Source organism: Lupinus angustifolius, chromosome LG04 (genome assembly GCF_001865875.1).
Source record: "Lupinus angustifolius cultivar Tanjil chromosome LG04, LupAngTanjil_v1.0, whole genome shotgun sequence".
Taxonomy (NCBI): Eukaryota; Viridiplantae; Streptophyta; class Magnoliopsida; order Fabales; family Fabaceae; genus Lupinus; species Lupinus angustifolius.
The window spans coordinates 26,527,227-26,551,406 of record NC_032012.1 but is presented as its reverse complement, the minus strand read 5'-3'; the positions used below and the strand labels follow the sequence as shown (position 1 = coordinate 26,551,406).

The 24,180-nt window shown below is 32.1% G+C and overlaps 5 protein-coding genes across 5 annotated transcripts; 3 read left to right on the top strand and 2 right to left on the bottom strand.

The window, feature by feature from the left end:
* On the top strand, window positions 310-5,379 carry LOC109346721 (receptor homology region, transmembrane domain- and RING domain-containing protein 2-like). The gene is made up of 4 exons (XM_019586449.1): window positions 310-749; window positions 1,265-1,495; window positions 2,590-2,997; window positions 4,509-5,379. The coding sequence occupies exons 1-4, from the start codon at window positions 623-625 to the stop codon at window positions 5,075-5,077; spliced, it is 1,335 nt and encodes a 444-aa protein (XP_019441994.1). The 5' UTR covers window positions 310-622; the 3' UTR covers window positions 5,078-5,379.
* On the bottom strand, window positions 5,717-9,342 carry LOC109344909 (putative nucleobase-ascorbate transporter 10). Its single transcript, XM_019583632.1, has 14 exons — window positions 9,204-9,342; window positions 8,809-8,906; window positions 8,553-8,729; window positions 8,351-8,451; window positions 8,031-8,106; window positions 7,885-7,944; window positions 7,568-7,752; window positions 7,083-7,179; window positions 6,851-6,937; window positions 6,699-6,757; window positions 6,493-6,584; window positions 6,280-6,357; window positions 6,035-6,186; window positions 5,717-5,938 (listed from the first exon to the last, which is right to left on the bottom strand). The coding sequence occupies exons 1-14, from the start codon at window positions 9,340-9,342 to the stop codon at window positions 5,717-5,719; spliced, it is 1,623 nt and encodes a 540-aa protein (XP_019439177.1).
* LOC109344908 lies at window positions 13,711-14,500 on the bottom strand. The gene has a single exon (XM_019583631.1). It carries the CDS (start codon window positions 14,383-14,385, stop codon window positions 13,774-13,776), a length of 612 nt encoding a protein of 203 aa, XP_019439176.1. The 5' UTR covers window positions 14,386-14,500; the 3' UTR covers window positions 13,711-13,773.
* Window positions 18,126-18,575, top strand: LOC109346720. The gene has a single exon (XM_019586448.1). The coding sequence runs from the start codon at window positions 18,185-18,187 to the stop codon at window positions 18,557-18,559; it is 375 nt and encodes a 124-aa protein (XP_019441993.1). The 5' UTR covers window positions 18,126-18,184; the 3' UTR covers window positions 18,560-18,575.
* LOC109346718 (calcium-dependent protein kinase 11-like) lies at window positions 20,507-23,645 on the top strand. The gene is made up of 7 exons (XM_019586446.1): window positions 20,507-21,192; window positions 21,798-21,941; window positions 22,076-22,228; window positions 22,332-22,447; window positions 22,667-22,834; window positions 22,921-23,145; window positions 23,358-23,645. The coding sequence occupies exons 1-7, from the start codon at window positions 20,643-20,645 to the stop codon at window positions 23,493-23,495; spliced, it is 1,494 nt and encodes a 497-aa protein (XP_019441991.1). The 5' UTR covers window positions 20,507-20,642; the 3' UTR covers window positions 23,496-23,645.

Sequence of the window (24,180 nt, the reverse complement as noted above, 5' to 3'; positions counted from 1 at the left end):
CATTAACGATATAATAAAACCTTATACCACTATACTGATACCTTGGTAATAAGTAGAGATGTATTGAAAAACATTTTTTTTAATCTATAATTATTTTAAAACTAATGAATCATAATTTCTGACTCATAATTACAAGATTAATTCATAATTACTAATATAATTAACTAAAGGTGAAATAGTGTATAAATTTATATAAAAACATTGAATCTTTAATTAAATATGATTGGTGTGGTGAATAATACAATAATAAAAGCTTCTACACATCATTAATTAAAACACTGAAATAAATACTATACCTGTTCTTTAATCATCTCCTTTATAAGTGTAGGAATTCTGAGACATGAATTAACCCAGAAACTAGAAAAAAGCTGAAGGCAAAATTTCAAATTTGTTTGATGTGATGACATTATTTGCAAATCAAATTGAAATTGAAGCAGATAACAGAGATCATCAAAGAATAGAAGCTCCATTTGATTCTTTTTCAGATGGAAGCTGATGTATCTATTCTTTTTCCTCTGTTTTCAAACTCCTAATTTACAAAATCCCTAATTTTAATTCCTTTGTTTCTATCTGCTTTTCACGATTCCAATCCAAAGTTTCGTCCTTTTCGAACTTTACTCTAATGGGTACCTCCAATTTTCTCTTGTTTTTCTTCTATTTGGTGGGTTTGTGTGCTATGGTGGCTGCCAAGGTGGTTTTGATTGGGAATAATGTTACCCTCTCCTTTGATGATATTGAAGCTAATTTCGGTAAGTTTTCTTATTTTTTTTTCAAAGTTTGGAGTTAGTATCATTTGTATGTAATCTGGTATGGATAAAGTTGTGATTTTGGTTCTTGGGCATTAGTGGGTATGAAAAAAATTTCAACTTGGGTAGTGCTTTGGTTGATTTCTGTCTTCGAGAAACTGATTCAGCTGAAAATTTTATTATTCCAAAAACCATCTGAATAAAGACTTTTTTTTATCATATGGTAGGAGAAAGAGTGAATAGAGGTTTTGAGGTGATGCTGAAAGATATCACACAAACACTGATTTGTGGCATGTGCCTAAAGAAGATGCATGATATTATAAAGTGTAATAGTAGATTATTGTAACACAATACTAATATTTTGTTTCTTTTGGGGGGAAACAGTGAAGAAAAATGCAAGTTTGATACTATGTTGCTGTTATTGTTTTGTTTTTACATGTGATGTGATGGTAGTGCTGTGCTGATGTTAGTTTTATCTCAACATCTCTTTCTTGATGTGGATGGCGTTTTGATTTCAGCTCCTGCGGCCAAAGGGTCTGGAGAACGTGGTACCTTATATTTGGCAGAGCCGCTCGATGCATGTACAGAATTGACAAATAAAGCCGGAAATCTTTCAAATGTGAGTTCACCTTTTGTTTTGGTGGTTCGAGGGGGATGCAGCTTTGAGGAGAAGGTCAGAAGTGCACAAAGGGCTGGATACAAAGCTGCAATTATTTATGACAATGAGGATGGTGGTGTCTTGGTTGCAAGTAATGACCAATTCTATCTAGTGACATATTGTTATTTATCATTCTCTTCCAACATGCAATTGCCACTAAGCTTAGTTTTCACCAGTACACTCAGTGGTTGAGTTTGTGACAAAATGGCAATGTATAGATTAGAAAATTCATTGTTCCGATATTGTGGCACCTGAAGATTTTACAGTTATTATGGTTATTTAACCATAAAATGAGATATGATGTTTTTTTATAGGATTTAGTATGGAAGGAGTTCATTAGAATAATGTCACTGGGAACACATATATCAAGCTTCAATCTTTGTATGCAATACATACTGTATACACTTTTTTGTGATTCTTTTAGCTCAAAAAATTGTATCTTGCAAACCATACATCAAGCAAAAGTTGAACTTATGAAATATTTTTGAAACTGGACTATAGATTCACTGTCCTGTGCTGAACCTACAAATTTACAGATCCATAGGTTTGAGTCCATTTAACTATGTGCAGTGATTTTTCGTTGCTGCTGTCTGAGGGTTTGAGTCTAAGTTATGTTTTTCTCTCGAAAAGTCCAGGTATAATTCAATACAAGATGGGAAGTTAAGTCTTCCGATTGTAGTTTAGTGTTGTTGTATGCTTAATTTTTTATGAACCTTGAGACTACTGAACCAAATCGAAGTCAACTTTAATGAAGCTGTCTAGGTTTGTTGGTTGGTATCTATACTAAATGGAATGCTAGAGAAAGAATCATGTTCACTGTTCTACCTAGAGGTGATATTCTTTTGTCTGCTTAAATTGGGATGCCGGCAATGATTGAACAACAGTCTTGACAAGCTTCGAATGTATTATGTTTAGTAGGTATTTTAAGTTGAGAAAGAAGTCGGTGCAGTATGGTTTCACTGTAAAGCTTATTGAAAAGATGTCTGCCCACTAATTATACAGTATATAGGTGAAAATTGACACTAGTCAAACACGTAATTTTAGTTCTATAGTTGAAGAAAGGCCATTGAGGACAGTTTGTTGATGAATATTTTTTTTATGTTTTCTTTTATGAATCCGTATAATGTATGCACACACACTATCATATTTTGAGAATTTCTAATTCACAATTATTTTGAATTTCAGTGGCCGGAAACTCTGCTGGTATAAGAATACAGGCTGTATTTGTATCAAAAACTTCAGGTGAAATGCTAAAGAAATATGCCGGATCAACTAATGTGGAACTATGGCTAATTGCAAGTTTTGAAAACTCAGCTTGGTCTATCATGGCAATTTCATTTATCTCCTTACTAGCTATGTCGGCAGTGCTGGCCACTTGTTTCTTTGTCAAGAGGCATCGTATAAGAAGAGAAAGGCCTCAAGGTTCTTGTGTTCGTGAATTTCATGGTATGAGTAGTCGCCTAGTGAAAGCAATGCCAAGTTTGGTATTTACTGCTGTTTTAGAAGATAGCTACTGTACATCAAGAACATGTGCTATATGCCTTGAAGACTATTGTGTTGGAGAGAAGCTCAGAGTTCTTCCCTGCTGTCACAGTAAGTCTTCCCGATTAAATTCGATTTCCTTTTCAAATTCAGTGCATTCAGAAAAACTGTATTGTTTTCTTGGTTTGATCTATTGTTTTGTGAACACTTATGACTTATGTACTGTGGCACATTGGTCTAGTTGAATTTCCTGGTACTGGATCTAATGTGGGTCCTGTGTAATTGTGTTGGGTGAGCATATGATTGCCCGATGTAAACTTCTGGCATAATATCAATTACCATTACTTGTAGATAAGGATGTCAAGATCATTACACAGGTTATGGGTGCAGTTGAATAAGCTTTTGAAACGAAGTTGATTTTAAGATAGCACAAAAGAGAGATTATTTTTGTAAGGCCACTTATGAAAACTACTTTGTTTGAATCAGTGTTGTAAAAACTGGTCCGTGCCGGCTGATTCAACCGGTAAACCAATGAACCGATCCCTATACTGGTATGGTACAATAATTATACCGGTCAAAACCGGTCATGCCGGCCGGTTTTCAATTGAACCGTACCGGTCATACCGTCCGTTATTTATTGAAAATAAAAAAAATTTATTGGTTACTTATTGATTTTTTAACATTAATGTTAATATATTATATATGTATATTTAATTTTGCCGGTATGCGGTTTAATTAGTGAACCACCTGTTGGACCGTTATACCACTATACTAGAACCCTAACCGGTTTGATGACCGGTGCGGTATTAATCACACTGGTTTGAATACAATTACAAGTTTACAACATACTCAAATTTCAATTATTTGTTTTTGAGCTTGGGTTTGAGAAAATTGTGGTAATTTTGTCAGATTCCAATTATATTCGGCAAGAGTGCTGAGACTGGTTTGTTAACAAAGATTTTATCATTACTTATGTAGATTCCTCCACTCTTCCTGTATGAACACATCTTTTAGCATATCATTATTATTTTCAATATATTAGATAAAGGAGGCCAAGAAAAACAATAGACGAAAAGATTAAGAAAGATGTAGAGATTAATGGTTTGCCAATGGTGTGATGTATGATAGAACATTATGGTGTTGTTCGATTATGTAGTCGACCTCACCTAGTGCGATTAAGGCTTAGTTGTCATTTGTATATATATTAGATAAAATTTCTCTCTTAGGCTTAAGCATATTCTTCTTTCTCATTTTTCTCTTGGTGGCTATGGTGTTCTGTCTGTTCTCCTCTCAAGACTTTCTTTGTCTCCAACTTATTCAAAGGATGTATGGTTTTGACTGTACCTTGTTGGGATGCAAAACCAGATGATTACTGCAACTCATGTTAATCCTTGGAAATATTTATTTGTTTAGACTACAATGGGTATCCTGTAGACAACCTCTTCACTTCCGAGGGTAAGGCTGCACATATACCCTCGTGTACTAAACCGTTTTTTTTTACAAGAGTTATCTGTACTCTCTGTTTTGCCGTAATTACTGGCATATTGTGCATGATGTTCATATTAAAATGATGTAGTTATGGATTATATTAATTCCATTTTTTATGATGTGTATGCTTGCAGAGTTTCATACTGTCTGTGTGGATTCTTGGCTTACTTCATGGAGAACCTTTTGTCCAGTTTGTAAGCGTGACGCAAGAACTGGTTTAACTGATCCACCACCTTCAGAATCCACACCTTTGCTTTCATCAAGCCTTGCATCTGTGGGATCCTCTGTCTTATCTTCTGGCAGATCATCGTTAGCATCTTCCTCAGCTATACAAATTGCTCGGACACCATCTCAGTCCTCGTATGTTTCTCGTAACCACTCTTTAGCTAGTACACCCTATGTGCAGCCATCTTTTAGTTCCTACCGTCAGTCCCCCTCCTTTAGCATCGGCCGAAGCTCAGTAGATCTTAGGAATGGATCGCAAAGGTCTGTAGCGTCTCACTTGATTTCACCACGCTCAATGGGTTACCCATCCTTGTCATCTCTTAACTCAAGGTACATGTGTCCATACATTCCAAGTCCAAGCAATGCTTCAGCAAGTTACATGGGTTCGTCTAGTCACCAACAGCATCCACTCCGTTATAGCGAGTCAGCCACGAGCTTCTCACCATTTGCTTCCGCAAACTCCCTTCCAGAAGTTTAATCTGATTTTATCATATGATCGAGACGTCTGTGCAGTTGAACCAGTAATTACCAATTTACATTGAACTTAAACATTACCACATGATGATTGACGGTCCAGTTTTTACGCTATGCTTCAGGTATCCCCACCGTTGTGTTTTTTCTGGCAACTGATTTCTTTCGTGGCGCGTGCTGTATATTGTACCATGTTTATGGTGTTGGTTTTATTTGAATGTGTTGGTTGAAGTTCTTACAATTTGAGGTTAATGAGATTTTGCTTACAGTTCAAACTATGTTGTTTGTGTTGAGTATTATTGCTGCTTTTAAAGTATAGTTAACTGCTAACAGGAGAAATGTTGAACTGTATAGTAAGATTGAAATCAGCATAGCTCTTACTATTCTGAATGTCTAATGAGTGAGTGATGACAAATTATGTGATACTCATTAGTTATCTAAAGTTCTATACTTGAGCATCTATTTGTATCAATAATAATACATGTAAAATCTGTTGATTGGTTTTTGGTATAGATTTTGTGGCAAATGTAATGAATTTTAAACCATGGATAATCATATATGAATAGCTAGTCAACCAAATTGGTTCTGAAATAGTATTAGCAGATAATAAAAATGGTTCATGAATCCAAACATTACTGAAGGGTTATTAAAGTGCTGGGAAAAGCTCATTAAGTCTGCATGGTAAGGCATAAAATTCACTGTTCCTAACATCAGCATTATATAAATTGAACTTCTCCCACCATTGCAAACCACTATCATTAGATGCTGCTGCATTATCTTCACGAGAGAGTGTTAGGTCCAATATGAAAGCAACCAATGCAGCCACTGTTGTATGTGACATGCAAATCACAGTCACCATATCATTCAGCTGCAAATTCATTGAAGATTATGTCATTCTCATGTATAATTGTATAACATAAATGAATTTTAAATGATGGGTTAGTTTTCTTTTTAAATATCTTACCCATCTTGGACTTGTTGATGCATGCTTAACATGATAATATTCTGAGAAATATTGTGGTATAGAAATGCCAAGGAAGAATGAGAAGCCCAACACAAATTTGGTTCTGAAATTGTTGAGGTTGCAGAACTGGAGAAAACCAAGACCAGCAGAAGCTACATACACATCACAAGTTACAAACTATTGTCAAGTTCTATATTAGATATAGCTAGAAAAATCACAAAGACAATTGGTTAGAGGGAACTTACACACATAGCCAAAGAATACACAGTATAATGCTGCTATAATTGGCAAAGGCACAGAAGCAAAAAGTGCTCCAAATTTTCCTGGTTTAAAGTAAAGTATACAGCATGAAATATCATTCATTCATTCATTGAAGAAACAATTAACATATGGTAAATATTAAAAAAGTTTACCAAATAACAAAGCCAAATACAGAGAAAATTATTGTTCTACCATACCCAATACAGAGAAGAAAATCATAAAGCCAGCTGATATTTGAATGACTCTTCGGCTTCCCACTCTTGTCAATGCCAATAAACCAGCATTTTCCCTGAAATAAAACCAATGCATCATGAACTTTGAATCATGAGTAGTAGCTTTTAATTGGTCAAGGTGCTTCCACCATACATTGAAGAAAAGTATTTAAGAATTGAGCTAAACTTACACTGATGCTGTACTTCCAGTTACAGAACCAAACATGCCATTGAGAAAAGTAGCTACTCCCTAAAATAGCATAAAAAATGATACAAATGAAAACCAATTGTAAAGTTTCTTATCCATGAGTCAGAGATAATTACAAAACTCAGTGAATCTTACCACCCAACCAGATCCACGACTTATAATAGAAGGTGGCACAGGTGTTGCACTTCCATATCTTGCTGCAGCATAAAATGTACCAGTTGACTGCATGTATATATAAAACATGTTAAACTTAGAAACAAACATGATCTGATAAAACTAAATTGATTTTTAATTGGTTTCTCAAATTTACAAGGTTTTCATTAGGAAAGAGTAGTGTAGTTGCATAATGATTGAAACATGTTCTTACCTCAAAAAGAGAAACAAAGGAAGCTGCTATCATAGCAAAAGCTTCCCCAGAATTGAAGGTAGGACTCCCCCATTGGAAGGGGTAAGGAAGATATACCCTGAATCATTTTATCAATTAGAGTAGTAGGAAAAGAATTTACCAGAAAAAGTAATTGGAAATTATAAACTCTAGGCCAAGATGCTTAAATTTGTATATGGTATCAGTGTTTTAAATTTCCGTTGTGGTCGCGGTTGTTGTTATTGTTGTGGTCATCACAATGTGAATTACAACCGTTGCGGTGTGAATTATGTTATGAGTAAAAACATATTTTTGACATTGTTACGGCCCGATGCGATTGCGTTGCAGCCCATCGCAGCAATTTGCTATATTGTGGTATATATATTTTTTTAATGTAAACTCTCTAGTTCCCTTATAGTCAAAACTCATAAATCATGTACTCCTTCAAAGAATGAAGCTCATTAGATAGAATAAAAGCTTAATCTTACCATTGAGCTGCACTAATGAGTCCAGCATGATCAGTGCGGCAACTAGTCTGTGTAGTTTCTGGTTTGTGGTTATAAGCAGTGCTTGAAGTTAGAATCTGTGCAAATAGCCATACACTTGCAACAGAAAAAAGCACTGCAAATCGGTCATATATAGGCCTTGTGGTGCACATATAGCGATTTAGATACTGCATAAGCATATAGAAACATTAAACACATTTGGACCAAAACTTAAGGAAAATGTTGATTTAAACTTTTCATGAATTAATTATCACAGAATAATGGTTGTAGCCTCATTTGGAGAAAGATCAAATACTTGCCTGTGAGATGAAAATCATAACAATCAATGCTGGAAGCCCAATTTCAACACATTTTGCCATCTGAAACAATGTTTGGACAAAGTAGAGGGTAAGATCAGAAGACATATAATCATGAAGAGTTGGATTAGTAATGTAGAATTATTTACCATTGGGAAACCAAGGCGATAGAGGCCAAGTCCAGTGAAAGTTACATATGGAACTAAAGTAAGTGGGGTAAAGAACCTATAGCAACAAAGGAAGAAAAAGTTAAAGAATTCAATTCTGCTACATTTACGTAAATAATCAACTTCATATATATTCACTACTTCACTCTATCTTGAAATATGACTCACATTTACGTAAATCAAATAATGTTGTTCAAAGAATATTACTGAAAAACATTTCTCTAATGAATTGTATAGGAAATGTAAATAATGTCTAATATCTAAGCATTAGCCAAAGAATAAATCTGCATGCATTTGCTAACCTGGTAGCGTTCCTCCAAAAGCCAAAGAATCCCATAATCATTTGGAAACATGCACTTATGATCAATGCACCTTGTATCCCTCTAATTGTTTGAGTGAACCTCTGAGAAAGTCACCCATATGAACCAAATCAGCAAAACAATAACAGTTAATTAATGAACATTTCCTAGTACAATTAACGCACTAAGAAAATAGCATTTTCACCTCATAAGGATCTGTGTATGCACTATATCTACTTGCTTGGACAATTGAAATTGTGGGAATTATGTAACTGTATGAACCAACAACAACAGTTGGTAATCGTGTTCCAAACCAAGATTGAAGCAATGTGCTTAGTCCAGAAACAAACAATAGGCTTTGTATCATCTTTGCCTTCTCAACCTACATTCAATTCAAAAATCAGTTAGTTCATACTATTATAAAATTTGAATTAAAGGAAAAACTGCAAATAAGGGCTCACGTTTCCTCCACCCATTTGAGGAACAATCATAGTTGGAATTAGAACGGTCATGCCAAGAGTCAGAATATAATGCTGGAACCCTAATGCCACAGCTTCAGCTGCATTGTGGTAACATAGTCAATTAAGTAATCAAGAAAATAAACTTGATTAGATACCAATGACTTAAATATTTGGATTCTTGAAAACTATTCTGTTGTTTATCTAAAACACTTTCAAAAGGAAACATCAGTAACTCAAACATAATTCCATAAAAAACTTGGAATGTTTGGCCATTAGGGTTTTGCATGGCAAAGCATGCACAAAAAACCATAAAATATAATATATTAGCAATTGCAATTCCAAAAATAGAAACTAAGAATGTACACATATGATGAAGAATGTAGTTAGTTATTTACGCCATGGAGGAGGACTGTTAATGCAATACTGAACACCAGGCATTTGCTCTTTCACTGGGTGTGCTTGCACTTCCACTACTTCCACTACTTTTTTGTTCCCTCCATTACCATTGCCATTGCCATTACCACTTTGAGCCATGTTTTGTTACAAACAGAGAAAGAGAAAGAATGGTTTATCAATCCAAAACGATTCTTCTCTACTTTTATGCTTAAATTCATTCAAAGTGATACCAAGCATGCAATAATGTCCAAATAATTTGAATTTTTTGGTTCAGTTACAAAACTGGAATTATAGACAATTAATCACCTAAATTAAACGGTCAAATAAATTGATTAATTGATTTGAAAAAGAAAAGATAACCGAAAAATGAAGCTGTGGAGTGGTGAAGTCGCAGCAGTATCTGCATCTTTTTATATTAGTTAAATCATAATCTAAACCCTTTGTATAGAATTTCTTTTCTAAATTATTCTCTTTCTTAAATATAGCTACCAAAACCCACTTCACACTTATGTGAAATATCAATTATAATCTGAAATTTAATTTAGTGATTTAACCCTAACAATTATTTCAATAAGTGAATAAAAATAATTACAATCAATTAATTATCTTAATCTTATAATTTTTTTTTGTTGCAAAATATGATGATTTTACTAAAATAGAATAAAGTTTGTTATATCCTAGTGACACCTTATTACTTGAGAAGATGATATGTAATTTAATTAAACCCTCCAAAGTTCAATATTTTGGACTCATGTTAGTATTGAGCATTTGACATTACTTTTTAAGAAAAGAAATGAACAAATGACAAATTATGGACTATTGTAGCAAGTAAAACAATTGGAGTGTCACAATGTAACTGCAACACAATCATATCAAAATATATTTAGATTTTATTGAATTTAAAAATATTTTCTTAATTATAAAACAATTCACATTCTAATAATCATAATTTGTATCGCAATCATGATAATAGTGGTGATTGCAATTGAAAACACTTGTGACATGTATAAATAGAAAAATGGCAAGAAAGACCAAGTAATTATCTTATTAGTAGCCTCATTGAATCATCAGATATCATACTATGTCAAATGTTAATGTTTTGATTCCTGAGATTAATATTTTTTGGGAGGAGCAGTTACATATCCTAAAAATGATTAGTTTATTAATCATATGGTAAGAGATATCATTGGTTATACAAAAAAGTATGATGACTTATCATAAATAATATATTGATGAAATATTTATATTTAGTCTTTAATAATGATTTTCATATACTCTACTTTAGAAATTAAACAAGAAGTGAAAACTAAGTCACAATCACAAGTAATTTTTCTCTTCATACTTAATACATTACTCTAGTCAAACCAACTTAAACACATTATTTTTATGTCGAGATCGAATCATTTTGATCTTAAAAAAATCAAATCAAATAGTGGGGTAGCTTAGTGATATGTGTGGTCCATCTAGTTATTCAGAATAATGATAATTGTGACATACCTGGAATTTGAAACAATTTCAGAGTTGTGGTTAGATAAAAGGTCTATTAAAAAAGGAAAAGAAAACATTATCATGAAACCAAGTGTGTTTTTCCTTATAAAAAAAAGAAGAAGAAAGGGAGTGATGGTTTCTACAATTATTTATTCAACAAAACTGACTTGGAAAAATAAGGAGAAATTATTGATTGGCAAAATAAGTTTGTGAAATTAAGTCTGCCTATCCTTTTCAAGTTGTGAAGAGTATAAAGGAAAATGATATATCATCCTACTAATTTTCCTATCTACAAAAAAGAATATATATCACATTGTGATATATTATTTATTAATAATTGATTTACAAGTATTATATATCACTTTCTTATAGATAAAAGAAGTAGTAAGAGGATATAGCATTACTCGATTATGAATTATAACATGCGCTATGTAATCTCAAAATTGTTGTTGTTAGAAGGTAGCTTTCTTCTTTAATGCGCCACTTTTATTTTTCTGAATACTATTTCTTTTAGTAAAGGACAAAATGTGCGTCTTAATCACCCTCATTTTACTGTAATTTTCAATATTTGAGCATTCAGTTTTTATTTGGACTCTTGATTTTTTTAGATTTTGCATGTTATAGGCCTATGAACATTTGGAACTTGGACCATATATATTGAGAGGAAGAGAGAATTCACAAAATAAAGTTTTATTGAATAATGAAATATGTATATTATAAGTTAATAATATGTTTTATAAAGAATACTATATATTAATTATTCAATGCTTTACTTGCTGAATTGTCAAACTTGTTTCCCCTTTTTCTTATGAATAAAAGTTTTAGATGTGATCGGTCCCATTAATACTTATTTATAGAAATTATATGAGTTACTCTCAATATTGTTGATAACAAAGTAAGTTTACCCACGTTAACAAGAATCACATCACATTTATAAAAATTAGCATGATACATAAATATGTTGTTAGTATAAAGTTAGATGCTTTTTATTCTAAGGAATTTTGTTTCATTTGCAGAATTTGTGTATCTTAAAAAATAATTTGTGCCTTATTAGCAACAATTAATGGAATCTTAAGTCAAAATCATGGTTTTTTCTTTTCCAATTAATGGAATCTATTTTAACTTCTATACCTCAAATTAACACATGACTTTGAACACAATACTTCACTAATTATTTATTAATATTGAGGCTATTCTTGTTGTCGTATTTGATTATATATATAATGAAAGATAGGAACTTGTACACAAAGTTGTTCCAATTGTCAAAATTCTGCATATACTTGATTATGAAGGATACTATATTTTTACTTATAAATACATTAGTGACACTACAACCTACTTCACATTTCAATACAAAAAAAGTAACCCACCATTGAGGTCTTAATTATTATTGACTTGGTTTTGGTATTTTTATATGCCCCTTTTATAGTTATGATAAGAAATAGGTACTACTAAATATAGTAAAGCTATATGATAATGCAGCTAGGCCATTACCCCAAAATATGACACTAATATATATGCTCTTGTAGCTTTCATCATATGCAACACATCCAAACATTAATATATATAATGGTTCTTTCATTTCAAGGTCCATTGATTTAATATTAGATAGTAGATCTAAAATAAGAAATGCATTGATACCATGTGGGGGAAAACAAGTTGGACCCATTTATCTAACTTGAGTTTTAAGTTTGTCTATATCAATTATGATGATAGTTGGAGTGCTTCCTCGCTTGTCTTTTATGACATTTTCAGTGATACCATACATATATAACAATTAACAATAAATTTGAGTGAATGCTAATACAATTCTTTTTTAAACTATGTTTCTTTTTAAAAATATGATTTACAATAAAACGTTATTTAAGGAAGAAAAAATATGATTTAGTAATCCATTACTTTGCTTATCAAAAAAAATCTTTTCCAAGGAATAACAACTTTTAAGGACCTGAAATCAAATATCTACAAGGAAATTTTAAGGTAGAAGAAAACTAACACTTGCTTATATAGCTTATACTATAAGCCAAAAACAAAAAATGGTACACTCAATTTGTGAACTTTCACTTAAGACGGATTGATATTGAAAACTTCAACCCAAAGCCTAAGTGTTTAAGTGTTTTTTTATAGTAAGAATCCTTTCCATTAATAGAGAGATAAATTATATTTTGTAATGTATTTTTTAGACTAAAATTGTAACTTCAATGAAAATTAAATGTTATAAATGTTATTACCTTTTGATTTTTTAGTGTATTTTCACATAACTTGTCTATACATTAATGGAGAAAATATTAATTTTTTTTTTTTTTTTTAGGGTATACATTAAACTTTGACATGTTCTATATTTCCGTGGTTTTGTGGGCACTTTGATAGAGGAGGTAGCTCAACAACTTCTTATCAACATTAGCAAGCACAAAAACAAATCCATCACTAAAAATCTTAGGAATTGCATCCACTTGCTAAAAAAATGTACATTGAACATAGAAAAGTCAAATCAATAATTTTGCCAATCACATTCTTCCCTAACAAATCACATTGAGATGATATCACATGAAATACACCAAAGTAAGTCCAAATAATATGATACTTATATAATTGATTTGCATCTACATTCAAATCAAACCTAATATTCCTTTATATTTTATTTTCTAATTATATTTATTACTTTATATTTTTTTGTACCTATTCCTTCATTTCTTTTAATTCAGTTTTCAATGATTATTCTAGAAAAATTATACCGAATTTTATATCATTTAATAACCTTTTAAACTAAGTATCTATAGGAATAAAATATTGAAAGTAATAGAAGAAGATTTAAAACATTGGCGGAATTGTAATCTCTTAATTACAAAAGGAGACAAGAACTGCATCCTATACATGTAGTATTATCATATTACAATAACTTATGTTTCCAAAGACATAGCTTGTCTTCACACAACATATTTTAGAAACTAAAATACAAAGATCAAATGTTAAAACTTAAAAATGTGATTAAAACCTTAATCTTTTTGTTTTTTCTTCTTCTAATAACAAACATGAACACAAGATTGGAAGCCAGGTAGGGCATCATTGAATGCAGAAAATTCATAGAAACCTGTGACTAACATGCTGATAGGAGCTTCTTCTTGAGGTTGGAAGGTAAACTAAAGATTGAGAAACAGCACAAGTTCTCTTGCATGAACCATAAAAGCTAATAAAACCAAAACGGTCACTAATACTCCTTGTCACCTTAGCTCCACTCCACAAACTGCCACTTATTTCTTTATCATTATTATCATCCTTTGAGCATTCAACCATTGCAGCAAAGAAAGGATCCCTTTGGACACTACTTTGTATAGTGTTGTTCTTCTTCCTAACTCTAGTTTCTTCATGATTGAGATTTTTAGAAGAGTTTGTAGGAGGTGGTAGTGGTAAGGTTTTCATGGATGAATCCTTATTCTTTTTGGAATTCTGGTTCTTGGGAATTCCAGGTAAATATTCCCAAGAAAATGGGACACCTAAGAATCTAAGTGGAGTGGAAGGACAATGAAGAGGGTCATCATGAAAATATAATGATTCAAGTGATGAACAAGAGGAGGAAAAGGAAGGTGTCCTACGAGAAGATAAGTAGCTTCCAGAAGGGAAGGTGTGACATTGTTTTGGAACAAGCTTGGCATGATGATGCAGATTCAGAGTTGCTGAAGAATCCATTGTCATTTGTATGAGGAAGAGAGAAGAGATCAAAGTTTTTTTGTGAATTGTGATAGGTCGATCACTTTTGGTTTTGTTCTGTAGAGGTCTCGTCGCACATTTTAATATAATATTATATAGGGACATAAGACACTACAAGAGTTAGACAATAGTACAAGTCCCATATATTTTAGTTTTAGTCTTTTGGTGATATTTTTTTGGGTACACCAAGTTTATCTCTCACCTTTTTGAGTAATAAACTAATCTCTTTCGGAGTTTGTAGTTGCTCCTCTAAATAAGTGTCATTTCCAGGAATCAAACCATCAACCTTGGAGATCCAATAGGGTCTTACACCACTAAATCAACATGATCCATAAGGCCATAACATTGATGAGGGTAGAGAAGGAGGGGGTGAGATTTGGAAATAAATAATGATGAAGGTGATAAATCTATATTTTAAATAGAGGTGGATATAAGGGGTAGTTATGAAGCAATGATGTGGAAATGGCTGGCCAAACATGAGGCATTGCAGCTACTAATCCTAAGTTGGTATAGGGTTAAATCAAATCTGCTTTTGGTCTTTATATGCAATTAAGTTCATCCAATACAAATCAAAACTTAAATGCAGCATAGATTTGCATATCTAAAGGGTCAATTTATCACCTTTTGTAAAATCAGCTTGACACATAGATGTGGTTAAAAGCTTGACACCTAGTGAGATTTTGGGTTTATGCTAACTACATTTTTTCCCGTAAGTGTTTACTAAAGGCTTGTAATATTGACTGAACTTTCATTGGTGCTTTTTGTTCTATCCGGTAACTAAGATTAAAACCATATAAAATATAGAGAAAATAATGTATACACTAATAATATATGAGTTTAATACACTATTATAATATCATCCACTATTTACATTTAATTATTACTCTTCAAACATAAATATTACGCTATGGATATGGTATATGTATAAGGTTAACATAAGTCTGGTATGTTATATGTGTACATGTGGTTAGGGGTAAGTTTTGTTGTACTATCTAGGGTATCCCTCAATAAGGAATTAATACATTTTAAGATGTATAGTTATCACTCCCAAAAAATACAACTTCCATAAATTAAACTCTTAATCTTTTAATCACACTGAAGATCTAGTAGAGTCTTACACCACTAGACTAACGCCTTATTAGAGAGTATGGGTAGTTTATGTATATCAGTATATGTGGTTATCGTTGAAATATTACCTTTGTAATTTCATAGCGCAAGGTGGCGGGTCCACCATGAGATAACGCTCGTACATAATAACAAATACCGTAGCAAAATAATACGGCAAAAATATATAATTGGAGTGCAAGAGTTATTCCACTGCATAATGCATTGAATAATCTCAGGCCCCTACAGGAAGTGAAATTTTTTTAACAATGAAGTTTATTATACTACTACAAAAAAGTTTAACTCAATAACCATTAGCCAATATTAACAAGGAAGTGAAACATTTGCTACAACTTGATGCATTTAGGTGGAGTGTAACTCTGCAATTTCAAGAGCATCTTTTCAGATAAGCAGATGCTTCAGGATAAGATTAGGCTGGTTTCTAATTGTGGTTTTGCATGAGACAAAGCAGTCAAAGTTGTCCTTAACCAGACTCCAAATCAGCAGCACTTGTATTAGAATGTATCTGTGATAAGAACAGCTTTGCATCAAAGTTCTCCCAAAAATACAGCAACTTCTCTGTACAATGTCATCAAAGATGTTATTAAACTAATGAACGCTGTCTTGTTCTTATTTGCATGAATATTGCAATTTGTTTACATTCTTATTCTCATGTGGTTGAGAGTATCATTCTATGTTTGAGATGATGAAGTTCAAAAAACAAGAATGCCTATAAAAATAACTATTAAATATTGGCTTAAAAGAAAAAGAGAATGATGTGGTAAAAGAAGTGGCTATGATGAAACCTTTTTGTGGCTAAGTAAAATGAGTGGCTATAGTGTAACCTCTTTTGTAGCCAATGAGAAGAAGAGGTTGTGGTGAAGCATCTTTGTTTTTGGCCATAGGATCCTCAAGGTTTTGGCTATAAATAGGAATGCTTCAAGCCATTGTAAGACATACCAATATTCTAGCCTTAGTGCATATTCTCTCTTCTTCTCTTGTTCTAATATTGTGAGGAATATTTTAGTGTTTAAGATATAAGTGAGTGAGAGTGATATTGGGTGTACTTGGGTTTTGGGAAGTGAGTGAAACACTTGAGTGAACTTGTAATTCTCTTTTATCATAGTGATAATATCATTGTTGCTCTTCAACCGTGGACGTAGGCAAATTGCTGAACCAAGTTAATTTCTCGGTGTCATTTTCTCTATTATATTTTCTACATATGTCTTCCGCATCAACAATAACAAGTAACAAAGAACAAAGGAGATAGACAGAGAATGAATTTTGGATTGAGACAGCAGCTTCAAAATCTTATACTTACAAAGCAAACTCTGATTACAACAGAATCTACTGTTTGTATTTTTAAAGATGCAAAATTATAGTCTTTTACAGAGAAAAATAATTAGTAATTTGATATATATATAAGGCATGACTCCAATGAAAATAGTTTTCATATAAAAACTATAAGAACGATAAATTTAGGTCATTTAAATAATATCTAATTGTTTATATTAATTGTTCTCATTTTTTCACAATAGTATATTATTTTCACATGAGTATATATATATATATATATATATATCCAGCTATTCGTGTTTCTTTCCTATAAAGAATCAAAATATAGAAGGGTTTTTTGTCAGATCTCATATGTTTTGTAAGTACAATGTATGTTTTTTTGGTTTTATTGTCTATGTAAGGAATGATAGACACGTATGAAGATGGTTCTTTTGATTGCTCATTTATGAGTTCAATGAAACAAATATGGTTCATGAATGTCAGAGGTTTATCTACTATATCCCAACATTATGATTTAAATTGTCCACTTCTTTGTTTACATAAAAAACATTGACAAGTAACAATCTTCACATTCTTTAATTTTTTGCTTTTATTTTAAGTTTGATATAACATGGTTTCCTCTCAAGAAGCATGGACTTAATACTATGAACTATGACAAATTATTGAGCTGGAAATGAGGGTCATGGGAAAGCAATTTTGTAATAGCAAATGCATTGCATTTGGAAAGTTTGAGAGGGATAATCCAGGGTGGTCTTGTTAGATAGAGATTTGTGTGTGTGTTTTGAAGTGAAGAATCATGTGGATGCATGTGGAATTGGATTTAAGAACATGCCCAAAGCAAAAAGCAACACCATTTAGGTACACTTGTCTCTCTCCCATTCCTTTGGAAGCCTCCTTAGGAGGAGCAATAATTCTTTCCTAGAAAGGAAAGTTCTTGTTTTTGTTTTTGTTTTCAATCAGAAAAATGTAAACGTGTTAGAGTAACTATAATTATTGTTCTTAATGAAATAAGAATAATTTAAGTTTGTTTTCTAATGTTTTATTTTTATTTTTTGATTTTTATTCTTAAATAAGAATATTTTTATTGTTATTTCATAGAAAATTATAATAAAATTATAAAATAATGTGTGAAACTCAAATAAGAATAGTGATTTTTTTTTTTTAAGATAGTAGATGGTCTTCTAGCCTGTTATATTTTCCTTTTATTTTTTAATCACTTGCCTAGTCCCTTAGAAGTAGGAATTTGAAATCTCAATTATCCTTAATTTCCCCAAGCCCATGCACCATATATAAATGCTCTTGTTATTAGTCATTTCTGCTATAACCCTTCTCTTGGATCCTAAAATTGAAAACTAAGAGGTTAATAACTTAGTTTTTTTGAGTTATGGGAATTTCTTCACACCCTTCCTTTGTTTCCTTCTCTTTGAAAGATCTGCATCAGAGAGCTGAAGATGAAAGAAACTCATCATCATATGGGTATTTGTGTAGCAAAGTGGTGGCAGCCCAAGCCAAGAAACAGAAAGTGATGAAGAAAAGTATCAAAGGTAAGAGACCTATAAGAATTTTAATGAAGAGAAGGGGTGGTTATAGAAGAAGATTAGTCAATGGGATTCAGAAAAGGGTCAGAACATTGAAGAGGCTTGTACCAAACAGTGACTCAATGGGATTAGATGGACTGTTCAGAGAAACAGCTGATTATATATTGGCTCTACAAACAAGAGTGGAAGTCATGCAGGTTATGGTTAATGTATTGACATGATCTGATGAGTGATTCATTCATTTTTTTTTTTTTACTATTAAGGGTATTTCATACTTTTTTTGGTAATGAATTAGTCCCTTTCAATGTTTTTGACTGTTCCTCACAACAAATGTCGTTCCCAAAAATCGAACTGTCAACCTAGAGAATCCAGTGAGGCTTTGCAAGTCATTCATGCATTTGTTAACAAGTATCTCTTTATTTTCATGTTTTAGATCAGTTTTGTTGTTGTTTCAAAGTGTCAAAAGGTGGACCTAGCTATTTACTTGAATCTAAATATTTGCTTAAGGGAAGAAACAAATACTTTTTGAACAAACCACTAGTTTGATTATTTAAAATATTATTTCTACTAATTCTTCCCCAGGGTAAAAAAGTGATGATATTATTCCAACAAATAGTTGGGTTATGCTATGTTAAGACTTGATAAACAATAATGAGTCGGGATCCACTTAATTTAAAATTAAATTTTTTAAACTTACTTCTTATCCTAGCTATTAATTATAGGAAAGTTTAATGATTTTGATCTACTCACTAATTCAAACTATTAGATTTCTCTAAAATTGAGGGTTAGGATGTGAAGTAAAATTTAAAAACTTACTCTTAGAATAAGTAGATCCTCCCAACGATAAATATGTTAGTTTAGTCTAACGAAATTAAAACATTGGTCTTATGTAACCACAAGTCAGCTAGAGGTTACATATTTCTCTTAAATTTAGAAAATGTATGGATGAGATCATGTGTTTATGGTGCTCATTGAGAGACAAAATATTTATTAGGATTCACTGATATCCTAATTTGGATGCATAGCATGAATTTAATAATCATGTGAGGTTATTTAATATTTAATGTCACATTATGTATTATCTCGTCCTTTTCCAAATAGCTCAACATTGTGAGTCTATAAAGGTTGAGGTAATACTACAAAATTATTTATCCAAAGTCTTCATTAATATTATATTAAGGCTGATCAAGATCAATTCATATCATGAATTTGCATACCAATTCAATTCATGTGTAATTAGCTTGTCACTTCAAATTTACTTTGGATATGCTTGGATATAAATTCTCTCAATTACCTAAAAATTTAACTTTTTAATAATGTGTTAATATAATATTAAATAATATTATAATCAACTCAAATAGAATTATATAAATAACGTTTTATAAGTAAGAAAATAGTATATATGCTTGCAATGTGAAAGATTACATTGTGAATTTATGTTATGAATGATGAATTATATATTTACTATATACTTCTATATTAAACTCAAACAATATATTCTCTTACAAATAAGTGTGTATATACTAATGCTTAAACTTCAATATATCTATACTATTTATACTTCTATATTTTACTATAAAGCTAAAACATAATTAAGGGACAAATATGTATTTGAATAAACGTAATTTCAATATTCGAATATTGCCTTTTACTATATCCAATATTTTTATGTTTGCTTTTGTAACATACAAATTGTTAATAACTTTATAATATACATATTGCATAAAACCTAAAAATAAATAAAATTTAATTGGATTTAATATATTTCTGTACTTCTGAATTCCAATGTTAATGACTATAACTATTTGAAATTTGCACAATGGAAAAAAATTATTTTGGTAAAGTTGAAAACTTTGAAGGAAAGTAATGTATCTCTTTATAGAAACTTTCAGAACTTTATAAGCTCATTTTAATAAATTTACAAGAACTCTATGTATATACTTGATATCAAAAAAAATAAGAATATGGATAAACACAAATTGTCCATCTACACCATAGTATATAATAATGCTTAAACTTCACTATATAGCTAGAATGACTGGACCACTCTACCGATGATGAAGCAGCTTCTCAACCAATGATATCAAATAACTAATGTCATCTTATGTAAAAAAAAACTTAGAAAAAACAAAAATAAATGGTGGCAATTCTTGACTAATATAGCAAAGAAAAAACAAAACTACCCACAGAAAAATGTACTTGTTCCTGTAGAAAGAGAGAGCGAAAAAAGGGTAAAGAAACAATCTTTAATCACTTCAGATCATACCCATTTCAATTTTCAACAATTTGCCATTGAAAATTGAGATGGAGAAGCCTGATTTTGCATCAAAGTCTTCTTCAAAATGCAGTGTTGTGTTGCCATATCAAACCCCAAGGCTAAGAGATCATTACCTCCTTGGCAAGAAACTTGGGCAAGGTCAATTTGGGACAACATATTTATGCACTCATAAGGCCACAGGGAAACTCTATGCATGCAAAACAATCCCAAAGAGGAAGCTTTTGTGCCAAGAAGATTATGATGATGTGTGGAGAGAGATTCAGATCATGCACCATTTATCTGAACACCCTAATGTGGTTCAGATACAAGGGACCTATGAGGATTCTGTGTTTGTGCACCTTGTGATGGAGTTGTGTGCAGGGGGTGAACTTTTTGATAGGATTATTCAAAAGGGGCATTATAGTGAGAAAGAGGCTGTGAAGCTTATCAAAACTATTGTTGGGGTGGTTGAGGCATGTCACTCTCTTGGTGTTATTCATAGAGATCTCAAGCCTGAGAATTTCTTGTTTGATACCTCTTGTGAAGATGCCAAGATGAAAGCCACTGATTTTGGCCTTTCTGTGTTCTATAAGCCAGGTTCTTTGATTCATTTCTTTGTCTCTTCGGTTTTGACTTGTTTATTTCTCTGTCTTTCTTGATTTCATAATATTGATTCAATGCTTGTTTCTTTATAAAAATATACTGCATGGTATCATTCTATATTGTTTTAAATTTTCCATTTTATGGAGCTAGCTGACTAATGGATTTGCACATGACTGCAACAATTTGAATCATAACAAGAAAACTGTAACAACAACAACAATCAAACCTTAGTCACAATAATTGAGGTCGGCTACATGGATAAAAAGATGTCATAATGCTCTATAATAAGAAAGTTGCATACATCAATTTCCAATGTGGTAAGACTAAAGTTTGGTTGTTGCTGTTGATTGTAATGTGGTGTTTTATAGTGTAGAATATGTACCCTCTTCTCCATGTTCTATCCCTTCCTCCAATGGAGTATAATCAATATTTTGTATTGAATTTCACAATACATGTCATATATTATATTGCTAGCTAAGTTTGTGATTATCTATATTCATATCTCTGCACCAGATGCATTTCCCCCTTAATTTTGAGCATATAGACTTTCTACTTAGTATAACCTATCATCACCATTTATTTGTTTCTTCTCTCTTCAGGACAATACTTCCATGATATAGTTGGAAGTCCCTACTATGTTGCCCCGGAGGTGTTGTGCAAGCAATATGGACCGCATGTTGATGTATGGAGCGCTGGTGTTATCCTGTACATCTTACTGAGCGGGGTCCCGCCTTTCTGGGCCGGTAATGATCTTCACTTCTATTCTAATTCTCATGGACTTGTAGCTTTGAAGCTTTTCTTCTTTTTATGTTACTTAATCACCTAATTGTTATCCTCTTTATCCTTGAGCTGCTTTCACTTCTTTCATTACCTGCAGAAACCGAAGCAGGAATTTTCAAACAGATCCTACATGGAGAGCTAGATTTTGCATCTGAACCATGGCCGAATATCTCAGAAAGCGCCAAAGATTTGGTAAAAAAGATGCTGGATAGGGACCCTAAGCAGAGAATTTCTGCTCATGAAGTCTTATGTAAGTTCCTTTGGTACTAGTTGTAACTGGATTTTCATGTTCTACGTGTGTATTAGTGTCACTGATTTGTACAAGATGTAATAACACCGGGGTTTGTAATCAGGCCACCCATGGATTGTTGATGATACAGTTGCCCCGGACAAACCTCTGGATTCTGCTGTTTTGACACGCCTGAAGCATTTCTCAGCGATGAATAAACTTAAGAAGATGGCGCTTCGTGTATGTTTAGTTATATACACCTTAACCCATTTCACCAATAATGATTTCAATTATTTCTAAACTTTACATTACTCAACCTATTTAATGAGTAACGAGTTAAGCTCATAAGTGATTTTATTTGTATTAACATCACTCTATGTTGATTTTAAATGATTTATATGCTCGTTAATTTTATATTGTTTTATCACTTTATGTGTTACTTTGAAAATTTGTTTTCAGGTCATAGCAGAAAGACTTTCAGAGGAAGAAATAGGCGGGTTAAAGGAGTTATTCAAAATGATTGACACAGACAACAGCGGGACGATAACATTTGAGGAACTGAAGAATGGTTTGAAAAGAGTGGGTTCTAATCTCATGGAATCTGAAATTAAGTCCCTAATGGAAGCGGTATGTGGATCGTGATTAGCATATAATGTAAATAGAAAGGAATGTGTTTCGAATTGTTTCAAATAAGTTCATGTTGCTTTTGGCAGGCTGATATAGACAATAGTGGAACAATCGACTACGGTGAATTTCTTGCTGCTACACTGCACGTGAATAAGATGGAAAGAGAGGAGAATTTGATTGCAGCTTTCGCCTATTTTGATAAAGATGGAAGTGGTTACATCACCATTGATGAGCTTCAACAGGCTTCTAAAGACTTTGGCCTAGCTGACGTACATCTGGATGATATGATCAAAGAGATCGACACAGACAATGTAAGTTCCTCCGAACATATTTGCGTAATTACTGGTAGTACTTATGTGATTGTCATTACCAATACCATCGTCGATGCCATTTATAATTCGTCTACAAAAGTTGATGACATCACCTGAACTAGTTAAGATTTTTTGTTAGGATAAACTTTATCAGCTAAAGTTGATCTAAGTCCTATTTCAATGATCCTAAATTTCTTAACTTTTTTTCTCAGGATGGAAGAATTGACTATGGAGAATTTGCAGCAATGATGAAAAAGGGTGATCCAGATATGGGTAGGAGCAGAACCATGAAAGGCAATTTGAACTTCAACATAGCAGATGCATTTGCAGCTAAAGAAGACTCTTCTTGATATGTTAACTGAACTAAATAATTTGTACAGTTAGGAGAGCATGATTGTAAAAGAAAAAGCATAGTTAAGTTTATAGATCTACATGATTATGATTTGTCTAAGTACCTGAACTTTGTTCACTTTCTTAAGCTATAGTTTAATTATTTCCTTGGCAAGATCAACTGAACTTGAATGTATTAGGGAGGGAAAGTTGAACACTAAAATGTTAATGAGTCTAACATTTTAGACAAGATATACTAATGATGGGATAAAATCAATGCAACATGGAAGAAAATGTTGTGTTTTATGAGTCTAACATATTAGACAAGATATAAAATTAAGAATGAATACATTAGTGAGAAAATTTGAATAACTCATGAGTATATCACATAATCACTTGATTACTACATCAATGTCATCCACTATAATAAGAGTCTATCATGGTGGAGCTTATTTTGATGTAGCCACCAAATGGATCAAATTCATTATTAAAAAAAAATCCTAAAATTTTACCTTTTCTAATTAAATAAAACTATTTTACTCAAGGATTAATTAACAATTTTTCATTGTTTGTGAGTATTTAGAACTCAATTTGGCTCATGATGATTCAATGTATATATCACCCTAAAATATGGAGTTAGATGTGTTTTGTGGCTTAATTTTTAGAAGGTAAGAAAAATAAAAGAGAATTACTTCAAAACCATAA